Source organism: Canis lupus, chromosome 26 (assembly GCF_011100685.1).
Source record: "Canis lupus familiaris isolate Mischka breed German Shepherd chromosome 26, alternate assembly UU_Cfam_GSD_1.0, whole genome shotgun sequence".
Classification (NCBI taxonomy): Eukaryota; Metazoa; Chordata; class Mammalia; order Carnivora; family Canidae; genus Canis; species Canis lupus.
The window spans coordinates 7,355,040-7,374,729 of record NC_049247.1 but is presented as its reverse complement, the minus strand read 5'-3'; the positions used below and the strand labels follow the sequence as shown (position 1 = coordinate 7,374,729).

The window sequence follows — 19,690 nt, the reverse complement described above, 5'->3', positions numbered from 1 at the left end:
ATGGGCCAGGGCAGGATGTGCCACCGCCTCTGGTGCAGAGAAGGCCCTGCTGCCCTTGGGCCGGATGGTGGCCACCCCTGCTCTCCTCAGGCTGACCCGGCAGATGTGGGCAACGGCTCCAGCGCTCAATCCTCACGCAGGTAGGCCTCCTGCTCCGCCTCAGCCCTCTCGTCCCCTTCCTCCTGGGTCTTCTGACGGAGCTCCTCTGTCTGTGCTTCTGCCAACTTGGTTTCTGCTTTCTGGGAAAGCTGGCGCACTTCCTGCACCTGCGACTTCACCAACTGAATATGATTCCTGGCTGTTATCGAGGCCTGATCTGCTCCTGCCAAAAGATGAGACCATTAGGCTGAACGGCCCAATAGGGCACAAGCCACCAGTGGACACAAGGAAGGCCTGGGGCTCTGTGGCTGTCATCTGAGCCCCTCCCTCTCTGCACAGCAGAGAACTTTCTACCTCCACGCTGAGGTCTGCATTTTTCTCCAGCTATCAGCAGCTATCATTATTAATAATTATTAAATGAAATTCCCACAATCCTCTTTATAGCTATACAGCTCTTAGTATAGACATCTTATGAATGTATATAAACATTTTTTTTGGCAAATTAATAGCTCATTAATGAAACTGTCAAAGATCTCTTTCATCATGCTACCCAATCTTTTTTTTTTTTTTTTTAAAGATTTTATTTATTCGTGATAGAGAGAGAGAGAGAGGCAGAGACACAGGCAGAGGGAGAAGCAGGCTCCATGCAGGGAGCCCGATATGGGACTTGATCCCAGGTCTCCAGGGTCACACCCTGGGCAGAAGGCAGCGCTAAACCGCTGAGCCACCCAGGCTGTCCATGCTACCCAATCTTAAGAGAGAACCTCTGCTGGAAGTTTAAAGGGCATCTTTCTCATCTTTTGTACATATTGGAATGCATAGAGAAATATTTTGCTGCTATAAATTTACATAATGACACAAAGGTCTATTTATCGAACATATGTTGCAATTTTTTTTTCTTTAAAAATATTTTTGGGCTCTATCATTCTGTTTACCTGCTATGTACATATGTCATCATATAGATATGCATATTTATCAATTCATCTATAAATCTCAGTGGCTCTTTCCTACCTTACTGTATTATAAGAACCTTCAGTGCTGATAAGTTTGTGGAGAATAGCAAGCACCCTCTTATTTGTTTCTGACCTTGATAGGAATGCCTCTCATATTTCATTACTAAATAGAATTATGAAACCTATATCATGTTAAGAAAGTTCTAACTGCACTTAGATTTACGTCATAAACAGGTACTACATCTTATTGATGGCTTTGGGGCACATATTGACATTACAAAGCTGGCTTTCCTCCTTTACTACAGATAATCTCAAGTAGTGAATTATGTTGATAGTTTTTTTTCAATACTGAAGTATTGAAGTATTTTGAGGGTGAATGGCTATATTTGACTTATATTTATAAGTGATGCTGACCACAGTTTTATTTCAGTGTTGGCCTAGTGGAGTGGGGGTCAAGCCCATGCTGGCTTTATACAACAACAGTTGGGAGGCTTGCCATCATGTACTATGCACTGCTATACTTAACATGGGAATTATATTTCTTGAAGACTTGGTAAAACTTTCCACAAAACAAACTGGGCTTAGTGTCCATTTTGGGGGCATAAAATCTTTGAATATTATTTCAGCTTTTATGGTTATTGGTTTTATTTGGATTCTTTACTTCTTGGGCCAATTTGGGATTTCATAGATTGTAGTACTTACATAATGAAAAGCCCTTAGTATCTATAACAGCTCTTTCTGATGTAACTTTTGCCATCTAAAAAAATCATACTTGCCAAATTTTTTTTAAGGAATCATATTTTGCCTTTTTAACTATTTTAAAAATATTTTATTTTCTTTTAGAGAGTGTGAGTGAGCACATGAGCAAGGGGAGGGGCAGAGAGAACCTCAAGCAGATTTGGCACTGAATGCGGAGCCCCACATGGGGCTTGATTTCACAACCCTGAGATCGACCTGAGATGAAATCAAAAGTCAAGACGCTTAACCAACTGAACTACCCAGGTGCCCCTATTTCTTTAAATCTTCTTACATCTTTTATTTCATTTATTCTACAGCGTCTAGATGTATTTTCCACTTTTTCTAGCTGTATTACAAGTTTAATTTGTTCACTGCCAGTACTTGATATAGTGACTATTACCTGTCATTCATGGCTCTTCTTTGGATTTATGACATACACATTTAAATGTGTCTGTTTCTCTCAAAGAGTTACTTTATCTGCAGCTCTCTGGGTCTGCTGCATCACCATTCCAAGTATTTTTAAATTTCCATTTTAATTTTTGGTCAGAGAAGGGGGTAGGAAGGAATTTGCAGAGTCTCTGTCATCTGGCACAAAATCAGTTTTTGTGTTTGAAAAGAGTTTTTTTTTGGGGGGGGGCAAAATTTTATATTCACCATATATACTTGGTTAAGCTTTTTTTTTTTTTTTTAATTTATTTTTAGAGAGGGACAGGGAGGGAGAGTGAGAATCTTAAGCAGGCTCTGTGCCCAGTGTGGGGCTTGATCTTATAACCCTGAGATCATGACCTCAGTCAGAATCAAATTTGGACCCTTAACTGGCTTAACCACCCAGGTGTCCTTGTTAAGTTTTTAAAAATCATTGTTTCAACCTGTAACAGGTTTACTTTTTGTTTTTTTGGACTTGATCTGTGAATCTCTGAGATGTGTATAAAACTTAACTTTTCCAGGGCATCTGGGTGGCTCAGTTAGGGGCCTATCTTCGGCTCTGTGGAATCCCAGGATTGAGCCCTGCACTGGGCTCCCTGCTCAACGGGGAGTATGCTTCTCCCACTGACTCTCCTCTCATGCTTTCTATTAAATTAAAAAACAAACTTAACTTTTCCTTGTAAATCTCAATTTTTGCTTTATTAGATATATTTTCATGATTTTTAGTTTTAAATATTTACTGATTATGAAATAAGATAAAAATCACGCATTATTGGGGCACCTGGGTGGCTCAGTTGGTTAAGCATCTGCCTTCAGCTCAGGTCCTGATCCCAGGGTCTTGGAATAGAAGGCCTGCATTGGACTGCCTGCTCGACTGCCTGCTGAGCAGAGTGTCTGCTTCTTCCGTTCCTTTTGCCCCTCTACCCCACTCATGATCTCTCTCTCTCTCAAATAAATAAAATCTTAAAAAAAAAAAAAATCACCCATGATTATTTCAACATCCAAACTATATTAGCATTTTGGTGCGTTTCCTTCCAATAATCTGTTCTCAGCAGTTTTCTTCCATATTTCTTCTCATCATTCTTTCCATCCACATTTTTTTTTTAAGATTTTATTCATTTATTCAGGAGAGACACAGAGAGAGAGGCAGAGACACAGGCAAAGATAGAAGCAGGCTCCATGCAGGGAACCCGATATAGGACTTGATCCTAGGACTCCAGGATCATGCCCTGGGTCAAAGGCAGGCGCTAAACCGCTGAGCCACCCAGGGATCCCTCCATCTACATTTCTTCTTCATCGTTACTCCATGAACTTGAGACCATACTATACATACAGTTTCACATCCTACATTTTATTGAAGTATAATTAACATTAGTCTTGCATGTACAACATACTGATTCACACATCAATGCTCAGCGCTCACCACGTTAAGTGTAGTCACCACCTATTCCTGTACAATGTTATTAGAATATTATTGGCTATTTCCCAATCCTGTACTTTTCATTTCCATGACGTATTTATAACTTGTTTGTGCCTTTTATTTTTTTATATTTTTTATATTTTTATTTTTTATTTTTTTTAAGTTTGTGCCTTTTAATCCTCTATTTTGCCCAGCTTCCCACCCATCTCCCTCCCTCTCTGCCAACCACCAGTTTGCTCTCTGTATTTAAGAGTCTGTTTTTTGGGATCCCTGGGTGGCGCAGCGGTTTGGCGCCTGCCTTTGGCCCAGGGCGCGATCCTGGAGACCCGGGATCGAATCCCACATCGGGCTCCCGCTGCATGGAGCCTGCTTCTCCCTCTGCCTGTGTCTCTGCACCTCTCTCTCTCTCTGTGACTATCATAAATAAATAAAAATTAAAAAAAAAAAAAAAAAGAGTCTGTTTTTTTAGATGCCATATGCAAGTGAAATCATATGATACTTGTCTGTCGGACTTCTTTCACTTGGTGTAATCAATACCCTCCGGGTCTATCCATGTTGTTAGAAATGGCAAGACCTAATACTTTTTTATGGCTAATATTCCACTGTATGTGTATATATGTATACACACACATCATTCATAACTTCTTGATCCACTCATTTATTAGTGGACACTTGGGTTGCTTCCTTATCTTGGCTATTGTAAATAATGCTGTAGTAAATGGGTGCACGTTATCTTTTTAAATGTGTTTTTGTTTTCTTTGGGTAAATATCCAGTAGTGGAATTACTGGATCATATAGTATTCCTATTTTTAATTTTTGAGGAAACTCCATACTGTTTTCCACAGTGGCTGCATGAATTTACATTTCTACTAATACTACACAAGAATTCCCTTTATCCACATCTTTGCTTATACTTGTTATTTCTTGTCTTGATAGAAGCCTTTCTGACTGCTGTGTTATCCCGTGATTTTGATTTGCATTTCCCTGGTGATTAGTGATTTTGAGCATCTTTTCATGTGTCCGTTGGCCATCTGTATGTCTTCTTTGGAAAAATGTCTATTCAGATCCTCTGCCTATTTCTTAACTGGATTTTTTTTTTTTGGTGTTGTGTAAGTTCTCTATATATTTTGGATATTAACCCCTTATACATAATTTACAAGTATCTACTCCCATTCATTAGGTTGCCATTTTGTTTTCCTGATAGTTTATTTTGCTTCATTAAAGCTTTTTATTTTGATGTAGTCCCAGTAATTTATTTTTGCTTTTGTTTCCCTTGCCTGAGGAGACATATCCATATATATGTTGCTAAGGGTGATGTCTGAGAATATTGCCTGTGCTTTCTTTTAGGAGTTTTATGGTTTTTGGTCTCAAAGTTAGGTCTTTAATCTGTTTATTTTTTGTATACGGTTTAAGAAAGTGGTCCATTTTCATTCTTTTGAATGTAGCTGTCCAGTTTTCCCAACACCATTTGCTGAAGAGACTTTCTTTTCCCCATTGTATAGTCTTGCCTTCTTTGTTATAGGTCAATTGACCAGAGGTGTGGGTTTGTTTCTGGGCTCTCTATCCTATTCCATTTGTCAGCCTCTGTGATATGTGCCAGTATGACATTGTTTTGATTACTATAGATTTGTAGTATACCTGGAAATCTGGGGTTGTGATACCTCCACTTTTGTTCTACTTTCTCAGGATTACTTTGACTATTCAGTCTTTTATGGTTCCATACGAATTTTAGGATTATTTTGTTCTAGTTCTGTAAAAAATACTATTGGTATTTTGATAGGGATTGCAGTGAACCTGTAGATTGTTTAGCAAAGTAATGGATATTTTAACAGTATTAATTCTTCCAATGCATGAGAGCATAGTATGTCTTTATTTCCATTGTTTTCAATTTCTTTGATCAATGTCTTATAGTTTTCAGTGTCTTTTGCATCCTTGGATAAATTTATTCCCAGTATTTTATTGTTTTGGGTGCAACTGTAAATGGGGTTGTTCTGCTAACCTTTTATTGAGAAAGAGAAAGAGAATGCGTGCGTGCAAGTGGGGAAAGGTGCAGAGGGAGGAAGAGAGAATACTAAGCAGACTCTGTACCAAGCAGGGCTTGATTCCACAACCCAAGACCATTACTGGAGCCAAAATCAAGAGTGGATGCACAACTGACTAAGCCACTCAGTTGTTCCTTGTTAATCTTTTTTTTTTTTTTTTTTTAACCACTGAGTATGATGTTAGCTTGGGTTTTTCATATATGACCTTTATTATGTTGGGGGGAATGTTCCCTCTAAACACACTTTGTTGAGAGTTCTTAACATGAATGGATGTTGTATTTTGTCAAATGCTTTTTTTGCATCTATTGAATTGATCCTATGGTTTTTATCTTTCTTCTTGTTAATGTGAGGAATCACACTGATTTGCAAATATTGAACCACCCTTTCATCCCTGGAATAAATCTCACTTGAGTTTGGTTAATCATCTTTTTAACGTATTACTGAACTCAGTTTGCTAATATCTTACTGAGTATTTTTGCATCTATGTTCATCAGAGCCACTGGCTTCTAGTTTTCTTTTTCTTTTAAATATTTGAGAGTGAGCATGTGTGGGGAGAAGGGGAGGAACAGAGGGAAAGGGAGAGAGAATCCCAAGCAGACTGCCTGCTGAGTGTGGAGACTGATGTGGGGCTTGATCTCATGACCCTGAGATCACAACCTAAACTGAAACCAAGAGTAGGAAGCTTAAAAGACAGTGCCACCAAGGCACCTGGTTTTCTTTTTGTAGTGTCTTTGGTTTTGGTATCGGGGTAATGTAATGCTAGCCTTGTAGGATAAATTTGGAGATTTTCTTTGTCTTCTGTTTTTTGGACTAGTTTTGCAAATAGGTATTACCTCTTTTATAAATGGTGGAATTCAATTTGGTGAAGCCATCTGGCCCTGGACTTTTGTTTGGTGGGAGGTTGTTTTTTTTTTTTTTTAATTCCATCTAATTACTAATAATTTTTCGGTTTAAATTTTCCATTTCTTCCTAATTCACGCTTGGAAGATTTTCTGTTTCTACGAATTTATTATTTCTTCTAGATGGTCCAATTTCTCAGCATATAATTTTTCATAATATTCTCTTTTAACCCTTTGTATTTGTTGTTTGGTTATTTCTCTTCATTTCTGATTTTGCATACTATTTTATTGATGAGTCTGGCTAAGGTTTATCAATTTTGTCTTTTGAAAGAACCAACTCTTGGCCTCAATTTTTCTTTTAAAGATTTTATTTTGGGACATCTGGGTGGTTCAGCGATTAAGCGTCTGCCTTTGGCTCAGGGGGTGATCCCGGGGTCCAGGATCAAGTCCTGCATTAAGCTCCTTGCAGGGAGCCAGCTTCTCCCTCTGCCTATGTGTCTGCCTCTGTCATGAATAAGTAAAATCTTAAAAAAGAAAAAAAAAGGATTTTATTTTTGAGCAATCTCTACACCTAATATGAAGCTCAAATCCACAACCCCAAGATCAAGAGTTGCATGCTCCACTGAACCAGCTAGGCACTGCTAGCTTCACTGATCTTTTCTATTTTTTAAGATTTCCTATTTATTTCTGCTCCAACCTTTATTATTTTGTTCCTTCTACTAGCTTTGGGCTTTGTTCTTTTTTTCTAGCTCCTCTGAGGTTTTTGTTTCTTGAGGTAGGTCTGTATTACTGTAAACTCAGAACTGCTTTTGCTGTGTCCCAAAGATTTTGGACCATTGTGTTTTCATTTTTCTCCGTGTATTTTCTCATTTCTGCTCTGATTTCTTGGTTGACCCACTTGTTTAGTAGCATGTTTAAGCTTTAAGTTTGTGTATTTTTCCAGATTTTTTCTTGAAATATATATATTTTTAAATTATTTATTTATTCATGACAGACACACAGAGAGTGGTAGACACACAGGCAGAAAGAGAAGCAGGCTCCATGCAGGGAGCCCAGTGCTGGACTTGATCTCGGGATTCCAGGATCACGCCCTAGGCCGAACGGAGGCACTCAACCACTGAGCCACCCAGGTGTCCCTTGAAATAGATTTCTAGTCTCGATTCATTGTGGTAGGAAAAGATAATAGCATTTCAATCTTAAACTTATTGAGGCTTGTTTTGTGGATTACCATATGATCTGTCCTGGAGAAGGTTCTATGTACACTTGAAAATAATGTGTATTCTGTTTTCGGATGGAATGTTCTGTGTATAGGTTAGGTCCCTATGGTCTAATGTATTGTTCAAAGCCATCATTTCCTTTTTTCTATCTGGATCATCTATCTTCTGATGTAAGTAGGGTGTTAACGTCCCTTACTATTATTGTATTACTGTCAATTTCTCTGTTTATGTCTGTTAATATTTGCTGTACATATTTAGGTGCTCCTATGCTGGGTGCATATTTACAATTGTTATGTTTTGGATTCATTTATCATTTATGTAGTGTCCTCCCTTGTCTCTTGCTACAGATTTTTGTTTTTTGTTTTTTTGGGTGGTCGGGAGAATGCACACATTTGGAAGGGAGAGAGGGAGAGAGTTTAAGATTTATTTTAGAGTGTGGGGTAGGGGTGGGGGTAGAGGGAGAGGCAGTGAGAATCATAAGCAGACTCCATGCGGAGTACAGAGCCTGACACTGGACTCGACCTCATGAACTTACCCAAAAACAAGAGTCAGACATTCAACTGACTGAGCCACCCAGGTGCCCCACAACAGTCTTTTTTGTCTACTTATCTCATAGAAGTATTGATTGCTACCTCGGCTTTTTTTTGGTGGTGGTGGGGGCTTGTTTTCATTTTCATGGTATATTTTTTTCCATCCGTTCACATTCAGTCTGTACATGTCTTTGGGTCTAAAGTGAGTCTCTTGCAGGCAGCTTATAGATGACTCTTGTTTTTTAATCTATGCAGTCACCCTATGTCTTCTGATTGAAGAACATTTAAAGTAATCATTGCTGAGTATGTATTTACTGCTGTTAATTGTTTTCTGGTTGTTTCTATAGTTCTTCTCTGTTCCTTTCTTCTTTTGCTCTTTTCCCTTGTGAGTTTGATGGCTTTCTTTAATGTTTATTTTTTGTGTATCTATTATAGATTTTTGATTCGTGGTTATCATTTGGTTCATATATAATATCTTATATGCATAATCTATATTAAGTTGATGGTTGTTTAAGTTTGAACACATTCTGGGACACCTGGGTGGCTTGGTGATTGAGTGTCTGTCTTTGGCTCAGGTCATGATCCCAGGGTCCTGGGATCGAGTCCCCCCATCAGGGTCCCCACAGAGAGCCCGCTTCTCCCTCTGCCTATGTCTCTGCCTCTCTCCCTGTACCTCTCATGAATAAATAAAATCTTAAAAAGAAAAAAGTTTGAACACATTCTTAAAGCACTACATTTTTACTTGCTCCATATGTTTTATGTATGTGATGTCATATTTTATATCTTTTTGTGTATCCTTTGACTAGTTTTTATAGATATAATAGATTTTTACTACTCTTATGGTTTAACCTCCATATTGCTCTTCAAATGAATAATTAATATTTTTACTATATATTTGCTTTTACTTGTGGAATTTTTTCCTTTCATAATTTTCTTCTAATTATGGCCTTTTCTGTCCACTTAAGAATTCCTTTAACATTTCCTGTAAGGCCGGTTTAGTGGTGATGAAATCCTTTAACTTTTGCTTGGGGAAACTCTATATATTTCTAATGATAATCTTGCTGGGTATTCTTGGTTGTACGTTTTTTCTTTTAGCACTTTGAACATATTATGCTACTTCCTTCTGGCCTACAAAGTTGGTGCTAAAAAAACAGCTTTCAAATACCCCTTATGGGGTATCTTTTGCATGTAACTGTTTTACTGTTTTTAAAACTCTGTTTATCATTACTTTTTGCCATTTTAATTGTGTCTTGGTATGGATCTCCTTAAGGGCTATCTGTGCTTACCAGATTAGGGAAATTTTCTGCCTCTTTCTCTCTCTCTTGTGGGATCCCTATAATGCAAATGTTATTATGCTTGATAATGTCACCGAGTGCCCTTAACCTGTTTTCATTTTTTATTTTTATTTTTGCTGTTCAGCTTGTTTTCCATCATGCTGTCTTCCAGGTCACTGATCCATTCTTCAGCACCCTCTAATCCACTGTTGATTCCATCTACCATACTTTTTCTTTCAGTTGTTGAATTCTTCACCTCTGACTGGTGTTTTTTTCTTTTTTTCTTTTAAGAGAAATAGAGGGGCAGCCCAGGTGGCTCAGCGGTTTAGCGCCGCCTTCAGCCCAGGGCGTGATCCTGGAGACCCGGGATCGAGTCCCACGTCGGGCTCCCCGCATGGAGTCTGCTTCTCTCCCTCTGCCTGTGTCTCTGCCTCTCTCTCTCTTATGAATAAATAAATAAAGTCTTTAAAAAAAAGAGAGAAATAGAGAGCAAGAGTGGAAGTGAGGAGCCTAATGGGACTTGATCTCACCACCTGGCTGAAACCAAGAGTCAGACACTTAACCTATTGTGCCACCCAGGCGCCCCTCTGACTGGTTCTTTTCATAGTTTTTCTTTGTTCAAATTCTGAGTTCGTCTACTTTTTTCTCAAGTCCAGTATCTTTATGACCATTACTTCGAATTCTTTATCAAGCATATTGCTTCCTGATATCTTCTGAATTGTTTTAATGCTTTTAGTTTTGAATCCTTTTTCTCTGACATTGCTCGGCCAGTTTTTTGGAGTAGCTTTCTTTTTGTTAATAATGTTCAGTTTAGTTTTTTGTAACTTTCAGCTGTCCTATAACATTTTGTTTTAGGTGTCTCTAAACTGTTATAGCTGTGATTATTTTTTTGAACCTATTCATAGTTATTGTGATGACTTACCTTAGAACCTGTTCACCTATTTCTTTTAAAACTTCCTGTCTTAACTGAATTTATCAAGTTTTCTTTGTTTAGCAAAGTCTAATGTTAAGCTAATGTCTATTTCTTCTTCTCAAAACAAAGACTGACATGCTTCCACTTCTTCCCCAAACTGATTTAAAAATTTAACACTCAGAACTTTTGTTAAGTTTTATTAAATTTACTTCATTATTCTTTTATTTCAGTTTTTTCTAAATTAATTTCTTTCTTCACAAAGTAGTTTTTCCAGGAAGCATGTGTGGTTGATAAACTTTGAGTATTTTTATGTCTGAAATGATACTTGGCTATATATAAAATTTTAGGTTATTGATTTGTCATCTTGTATCCGAAGGGTTGTTGATCAGAAGACATATCTGATTAAGGTAAGTCTCCTTATAGTTTAAGAACTTTTCTTTGATTTTTTTATATTGACCCTTTTTTGCCAGGATTTTAAAGTGTGAGCTCTTTTATGAGTTTTGTGGAAAATGTCTTTTTTCCCAGATAATGCTTTAACTTTGAACACATGACCTCCCTTTTCTCCAGCTCAATCTAAGCCTGCCTAGGTGAGTGAAGGCTGCCTAGGGGAATGTTCATCATGGAATGCCTCAACAAACTGTACCTAGAAACCCTGTTCCAACTTCTGGTGTGGCACTGCTATAACGCTACTTTCACAGTTCGACTGTTTCCACTCCTCATTCCAATTTGGTACTCCAGCCCCTAGTCTTTCTTTTTTTTTTTTTTTTTTAAGATTTTATTTATTCATGAGAGAGAGGAGCAGAGACAAAGGCAGAGGCTCAACTGCTGAGCCACCCAGGTGTTCCAGTCTTTTATCTTTAAGAAAACCAAAGTTTCTGTGAACTACCCAGTTTGAGGCCAGTTCAGGTAAGAATAAACTAGAGTTTTCTTCAAAATATGTTTAGTTAAAAACCTTCAGCTAAAGCCCACTGGATGGATTGTGAGGTTCAGAAAGCGTCCTCGTGCTTATGCATAACTGCATTTTCTCCATTGGGATACAAAGGTGCAAAGGCTTTAGTACTGAGGCTGCTTCCTTACCATACCCAGCATCTCAGTGAATTTCTTAACCTTTTGGTCTCCATTCTCTTCATTTGTAATGACGGAATGCTAATCCTCACAGTTCCTTAATAAATTAAAAGTACCTATAGGGACGCCTGGGTGGCTCAGTGGTTGAGCATCTGCCTTCGGCTCAGGTCATGATCCCAGGGTCCTGGGATTGGGTCCCACATAAGGCTCCTCACAGAGAGCCTGCTTCTACCCCTGACCTATGTCTCTGCCTCTCTCATGAATAAAAATTAAAAAAAAAAAAAAAAAAAAAAGTGCCTATAAAATGCTTACTGCAGGAGCATCTGGGTGGCTCAGCCGGTTAAGCATCTGCCTTCAGCTCAGGTCATGATCTTAGGGTCCTGGGATCAAGCCCCATGTCAGGCTCCCTGCTCAGTAGAGAGACTGCTTCTCCCTCTCTTCTCTTACTCCTCCCCCTCCACATATACTCTCTCACTTTCTCTCTCAAATAAAATCTTTTTTTTTTTTTTAAAGATTTTATTTATTTATTCATAGAGACACAGAGAGAGAGAGAGAGAGAGGCAGAAACACAGGCAGAGGGAGAAGCAGGCTCCACGCAACAAGCCCGATGTGGGACTTGATCCCGGGTCTCCAGGATCACACCCCGGGCTGCAGGCGGCACTAAACCGCTGCACCACCGGGGCTGCCCTCAAATAAAATCTTAAAAAAAAAAAAAAAAAAAAAAAAAAAAGGAAAACCTTTTAAAATGCTTACTGCAAAGCCTGAAATAGACTAGTACTCAATAAATGATAGCTACTATTTGTCCTGGATTTGCCATTGACTAGGATTCCAGGTCTCAGTTTCTCCATCTATACAATAAGGTTCACACAAATTGATGGTCTCCAGTCTCCCCTAACTGTACCACTGTATGACTAGTTAGCCATTAATATTGGGGTTATAAAAAGAATAAGACGCTTAAAAACAATTTGGACACAATCATTTTCTAATCAGCAGTAGTTGTGTCATTTTCTAGATATGGACTCCCTATAATGGAAATAGGGATATTCTCTCACAAAGTTAGAGCCACATGGCCTTAGACTAATCTAAATCCCTCATTTTACAGCCAGATGAAAACTAAAATGGCACCTTGGTAGTGACAACTTGAACCTACCAGTTTGATATGCAGCTTCTGCTGCCATCTCCGAAAGACCAAGTGCAGTCAGCCAAGTGGTTTCCAACTTCAAGTATTCTTGTTGTTTTGAAGTCATCTGTAAATGAAATACAACACTTGAGACAACATGAAGAGGTTAATAATAAGTACATTAAAATAAGCTTATTCAAAATAGATTTAGAGAAGAGTTACTGTTAGTAGACATCTCTGTATTAGTGCCCCTACCTCATTGTGGTATCTAACTTTCTCCTTACCTCAACTCTGGCTCCAATGATCACCTGCCACACTTCATCTTCCTCCTGTGAATTCATCTTCCCAAGTAAACTTGTGTATTGTCGGTACAGAGAAATTAAGGTATAAACGGCCTACAAATACAGAATAAATAAATCTGAGTAAAATAAGTGAGGCATATTAAGATTAGTGAGGTTTACATGTCAAGTAGAGTCTGACTCTTCGAGTCCTTCTACCTCACTGAAATTGCACTACTATAGGAGGTACAGGCATTATTCCTGGACATAAGTACTGCTACTTGTCAACTTCTGTGTTTCTAAAAGCTTGTTAGCAATTCAGACACAGAAAGACAACACAAAGTAGAGGGAAAACTCAAAGTGAAGGGGAAAAGCTGCTGAAAAATGAAGGTACAACAAACCTATAAATGATCTGATTATCCAGATACCTATTAGCTCAGATAAGTGGTTTTTAAGCTATCCCCACCAAGAAGCTGCTGGTGCTGCAAGTGGTAGACTCTAGACCTCTTTACCCTAACTGAACCCAATTAGTTAGGTTCCTGTGTCTTATATACTGGGCTACTATATTTAAAGATTTTTCTTTTAAAAAGGGTTCCTGAAAAAGTTTCAAAAACCACTGATTTAGGTCAAGGGCTCAGACAGCTTCTGTAAAGGGCCAGAGTAAATATTTTGGGCTTTATGGGCCCTATAGTCTCTCTTACAACTATTCAAATCATGAAAGCAGTCATAGACAGCGTTTGGACAAATAAGCCTGGCTACAATCCAATAAAACTATAAAAACAAGCATCACACTAGATTTGGTTTACAAGCCATAGTTTGGTAACCCCTGGTTTAGATGATCAAGATGTAACAAGAAGATACTTACCTTAGTATATTCAGTGATTGCTTCAATCAATGCATATGTGGTCTGAGAGAGAAAGGTAGAGGTGCTATCTGTTACCAAAGACACAGCCCTCCTCATTAATGCATCGTTACTAAGAGAATGAGGCTCCAATTTCTGAAAGACACAAACATTTTCACTCAACTTGTAGCCTAAAGCTCAAACCAAGAACTTCAACTTCAACACGGTCAAGTGAAAAACACTTCTCACACTGCAACTGCTTATTTTCTTTTTAGGCTTTGTTTTTGCTATTAGAACAATATATGGAAATAATTCCAGAGTATGCTATCTACTTTTATTCTTTATGTTGTGCTCCAAAAGGCCAAACATTTATCTGAAATAAAAGTCTAGTAATTATAACCAACATTTAATTAAGTTACAATTCATTCATTATCACAGTGCCAGATACTTGGGATATGAACATATGTAAGATATATTCTCCATCCTCAAAGATTTCAGATGGGGAAGGGGAAGAGCTGGGGTGAACAGAGAACTTGAAAATTAATGTAATCAAGTACCATGAGAGCTGTAGCAGAAGTCTGTATCTTTTTTTTTTTTTTTTTTTAAGACTTAATTTGAGTCAGCATGTGTGCATGAGGGAGGGAGAGGGAGAAGCAGACCCTCCACTGAGCAGGGAGCCCGATGTGGTGCTTGATCCCGAGATCCTGAGATAATGACCTGAGATGAAGGCAGACACTATAATGACCGAGCCACCCAGGTGCCCCAGAAGTCTGAATAAGCTACAAGTAGGGGCACACATAAGAAAACAATCACTTCTATGTTGAATAGCTTAGAAAAGGCTTCACAGAACTGATGAGGGATAAGCTGAGTCTAAGAAAGTAAATGGGTGGATGAGGGAGAGCAATTCTGAGCAAAATGAGCAGTATGGTGGTCTTTGGTAAGCGCTGGGAGCTCTTCACTCTGACCACCACTATTATGTTAAAAAAAAAAAAAAGCCAATATAACTATTTCAAGAGTTATGGAAATGTGGCCACCTTAACTAAATACAGGTATTCTCTGCTTTCTGAAAGTCTGCATTGTCTCTTTGCTTTTAAGGTACTTGACTGCATTAATACATGATTTCAATAACCAAAAGAAGTCCAGGAAGGATTTTCAAGTTTACAAAGAAGAAAAAAGAAGTTACTGTACTAAACGTCATTTGTAAAAAGCATAGTGCCATAACATGGACTTTTGGAAAGATACTCTTCACTTTATGCTGAATTATAAAAGGTTTTACAGGGGTGCTCTACTTTCAAGTCATCCCTGACTCTGCCTTTTCCTTCCTCAGCAGAGCATTTACTGTATCAGAACAAAGAAACCAATTCCTCTAATCATATGCTGTCTTTTCTATTTAGAGTATAAACCCATAAATCACTGGCTTTTGAAAGTAGCAATCAAGAAGTCTTGGACACATGAACAAATCCAGGATTTTATTTACTATATTTATCTCTCATTCTATCAAGTATTCATATGTACCTTGCATTGAAGGTACAAAAAGACTGGAAAGAATATTATTTCTACTCACTGGAAGCTAATTTTGATATATTCTAACTTATGTCTTCATAATGCATTTTATTTTAATCTCAACACTGGGCTTGATCCCACAACCCTGAAATCACAATTTGAGCCAAAACCAAGAGTCAGATGCTTAACCAACTGTGACACCCAAGCATCCCCATAATGCATTTTACAGTGCATTTTCACTGGTTCCTCGCAACAGTCCAGGCATCAGCACTTCTTTTCTACAGATGAGGAAACGGAAACTCAGAATAGTTACATAAACTTTCCCCAAAAGTCACATATCCAGATCTCAAACCACATGTTTGTCAACGTTTGTACCCTTTCCGTTATGCTCTGACTCAGGAGAGTGCCAGATAATCATAAATATCAAAATATACAATACATGTGGTCAGAAAGAGGAAAATCACTGTTGGCCAGAAGCTCTGAAAGGCTTTAAAAAAGAGGTGGGACTTGGGTCTAAAGACAGCTAGGATGAAAACTGTCAGGCAGCCTGGGGAAGAAATAATGAGAAAACAAATACATCTGTTGCATGCAGGGGATGTTCAGGAATCTGGTTACCAGATGGCACAGGGGAGGTGAGAGAGCAAGGAGGTAGGAGTACAGGGAGTTAGCTGGGTTTTAGTTCTGCAACCCAATGGAGAGCTGCTGCCAGTTTTGAAGAGCAGAAATGGAACTGCCATTCCTACAGGATAATAACCTGAGGCTCCTGTCATGTGGTCCAGAACTCAGGTAACTGAGGCTTAAGAAAAGTGTATGAACTGAGAAAGGATAAACCCAAAAAATTCTTCTGAAGGTAAGAAGAAAGGCTATCTTAATCGTGGCAGAAACCAGCCTGGTGTTAAGTAAGGGTTTTAGGGTTAACAATTCATGAACAAGCAGCAGAGATGAGGTTTGGTGTGAGGAACAAAAAGATGCAGGCTCATGAGTTAGCTAAATGGAACTGGTCTTCTTGTGATAAACACACACAGGTAGGTATCAGTAATATTTTGCCAAAATGGGGTTTGCTAATTTCCTATTTAGGAAACTCTTTCCCAGAAAGCATATAACCAGTGATCTTTTTATCATACTTTCATATCACAGGTGCCACTTTCATATCACCTACTTGACAACGCCCCCTAGATGTCTACTAGACATGTTAGACCATTATTCCAAAACTGAACTCTTGATTTCATCTTCCCAAAGCCCACTCCCTTCCACTCTAATAAATGACAACTCCAGGGCAGCCCAGGTAGCTCAGCGGTTTAGCGCCGCCTTCAGTCCAGGGCCTGATCCTGGAGACCCAGGACCAAGTCCCATGTCGGGCTCCCGGCATGGAGCCTGCTTCTCCCTCTGCCTGTGTCTCTGCCTCTCTTTCTCTCTCTGTGTCTCATGAATAAATGAAAAAAATCTTAAAAAAAAAAAAAAAAAAAAGGTAACTCCATCCTTTCAGTTCCTTAGCCTTTTTTAAAAATCTTGGAATATACTCCACATTCAGCCCATCAGTAACTCGTGCTGACCACATCTGGTCCACTTCTCCCCACCTACACTGTTGCCTGTCCACTCCAAGCCTGGACTAGAGCAACAATGTCCCACTGGTCTTCCTAGTTCCACACAACAACCTTTAAAAACTTCTGTGAGATCATAACAGCCTTGTATTAAAATCCTCTGCGGTATTCCTTTTCAGAATAAAATTCAAAGCCTCACAATGGTTCAAAAGGACGAAACAGTTGGATCCTCAGCTAATTTTCTAGTCTTCTCTATTATGCTCTTTCTTATTCCAGCCACATTAACCTTTTTGCTGTTCATCAAATATATCAAGTATACACACCTGCTTCTAGGTTTTTGCACTCGAGTTCCTTCTGGTTTTATTTTAGCACTCCCTATACTTTTACCCAGTTTGTTCCCTACATAAGCACTCATCATAGCACTTTATATTTTTCTCCTCTTCCTTTTCCCTAGAATGTGGGTATTTTGCTTTTGTTTGTTTGGGTTTTTTTTTTTGTTGTTTTTTTTTTGTTTTTTTTTTTTTTTTTGAGAGAGAGAAATAGGGAGCAGAGAGAGAGAGGAAGCATCTTAAGCAGACTCCATGCCCAGGGCAAAGCCCTGTGCCAGGCCAATATGGGCCAGATCTCACTACCCTGAGATCATGACCTGGGCCTAAATCAAAGGCAGATGCTTGTGGTGCCTGGGTGGTTCAGTCAGTTGAACTTCTCTAACTCTTGATTTTGGCTCAAGTCATGATTGAGCCCAAGGTAGGGCTCTGTGCTCAGTGAGGAGTCTGCTTATCCTTGTCCCTCTCCCTCTGCTCCGCCACCTCCCACCACTTTCTAACATAAATAATAAAACCTTTAAAAATTAAAAAAGTCAGAGGCTTAACTGACTGAGCAACCCAGGCACCCCACCCCAGAATCTAAGTTTTATGAGAGCAGCAACTGTTTTTTTCTTACATTTCCAGCATATGGCACATTAAAGTTGCTCAATAAATTTTTGTTGCATGGAAGACTGTTTTGACGATAAATTCCATTATCCTCATCTTATTACTGTTTCTTCTCTATACAATTTGATCACCTTGACATATTGTTCCTACTAAATGGGACAATTTGCTCAGCTATGAAAAGATGATACTGGTATGGGAGAAAGTGCTCCCACACCATTCTTGGGTGTGGGAGCACTGGATAACACTTAGAGCTTGTCTGATGGTTCACTGCCACGCTGAGATTTCAGGAAGGCACAGCACACTAAGAAACACCCAGTGACACTACAGTATTTTTACCTGTGCAATAGGAACTGCACACAAGGTCACACCAAGTCCAACTGCCACAGTTTTGTGCCATGGTCTTATCAATTCTGAGAAGCAGCGCTTCTTAAAGTTAGCCACGACAGGAACACACTGCCTGTACCTAGAAACACAAGTCAAATTTAGGAAGGCGGTAACTACCAATCTGTGGGTTCCTTCAATTTGCAGGGGTGAGAAACTCACACCGGCCAAGCGGAAGCCCACACGAAGGCGTTGGGTCCGCCCTCAAGATCACAGGGCCGGTGGGGGGGCGTGCCAGACCGGAAAGCCCCCGTTCGTTGGAAGGAGGAACTTCCACCCGACTCCCGGGAACCCCGGCCGCGCCGGAATGCTGGTCCAGGGGTTTCGGAGTTCAACCGAGAACAGGCGTTCAAATTTAAAAGGCGGTCTCAAAGCTTTTTAAAAATCTCGGGCCAAAATGAACACTGCTGTAGGGAGCGCTTGGCTCTAGACCTCTGTCCCCAATAGGCTACACCTGGAGCCCGCGGCCACCAGGGCCGCGCGGGGAAAACTTCCTCTCATAACCCGCCGCTCGCCCGGGCCGCCCCCCATCTCCCTCCAGTGTCGGCGATCGGCCAACGAACTCGCCGGCAGGCCGACGCGCCCCAGGAAGCCAGCCTGAGCGCGGGGCGGTGGGGGGGGGGGGGGCGGCGACTGGCGTTCAGCCAGTGGAATAATGGAGAAGCCGTCAGTGAGCAGTAACCCCTGGACTTCGCCGAGGGGGCGGGAGGCAGAGTCCCGACGTCCTCGGACCGAAGAGGGGCGGGACGCCGCGGCCCTCTCGGCCGTGGAGCGAAACGCGCGCCTGCTAGGCCGACGCGCTCCCTGCGGCGCCTCCCCCTTGCGGTGCTGCCCTCGTACCCCACCACAGCGGTACCTGAACAGGGAGGCTACGCTCCGCGACAGCCAGCTCCTCAGAGCCGCCATCCTGTGACGGCCGGACGCCAGACGCACACGCCGGAAGTGACGCCACTTCATGAGCGGAGGACCGGGCGCGGCCTCTTCTTGAGCGGGCCAGGCCACATGACCACACCCCCGCCCGAGGGAGCCGTCGGGATTGGACAGGAGGGGGCGAGGGCGGGGCTTAGGGTAACGGCAGTAACGGCTGCTGCGAGCGCCCAACGGCCGGAGCTTCCGCGCGGGACCGGGCGCGTCCTGGGCCTGAAGGCGAGGAGCGGGCGGAGCGGAGTCGGCCGTCGTGAGAGGAGATTGGACTCCACCCGGGCGAGGCCGTGCCTCGAGAGGGAGCCCGGGTCCGGGCGCGAGGCGCAGAGTTCTTCCGTCAGCGTTTGGAGCTTGTCGGCCGCGGGGGCGGGGCAGCGCGCGGTGGGGCTGGCGGCTGGGGGCGGGCGCGGCGGGGGCGGGGCTGCGGGCGCTGTCACTTCAGCACCAGGAAGTAGGTGGTCCAGCCAGCCAGCAGCAGCGCCCCGATGAGCACCGTGTAGCTGAGGAGCACGAAGGCCAGCAGCTCCCGCAGCAGCTGCAGCACGTGGATGGTGGACGAGGCTGGCATCGCCGCGCGCGGGAGGCCCGAGGACCTACGGGGCAGGGGCACTCGGGAGTCCCTGAGCGCGCAAAGAGGACCGTCGCCCCGCAAGC

General features: G+C 41.1%; 1 protein-coding gene across 1 annotated transcript; it reads right to left on the bottom strand.

Moving 5' to 3' along the window:
- Positions 1-121: 121 nt before the first annotated feature.
- On the bottom strand, positions 122-19,030 carry DIABLO (diablo IAP-binding mitochondrial protein). The gene is made up of 6 exons (NM_001079767.1): positions 18,969-19,030; positions 18,068-18,194; positions 13,780-13,911; positions 12,921-13,031; positions 12,667-12,763; positions 122-322 (listed from the first exon to the last, which is right to left on the bottom strand). Exons 1-6 carry the CDS (start codon positions 19,016-19,018, stop codon positions 126-128), a joined length of 714 nt encoding a protein of 237 aa, NP_001073235.1. The 5' UTR covers positions 19,019-19,030; the 3' UTR covers positions 122-125.
- Between the last annotated feature and the right edge of the window lie 660 nt (positions 19,031-19,690).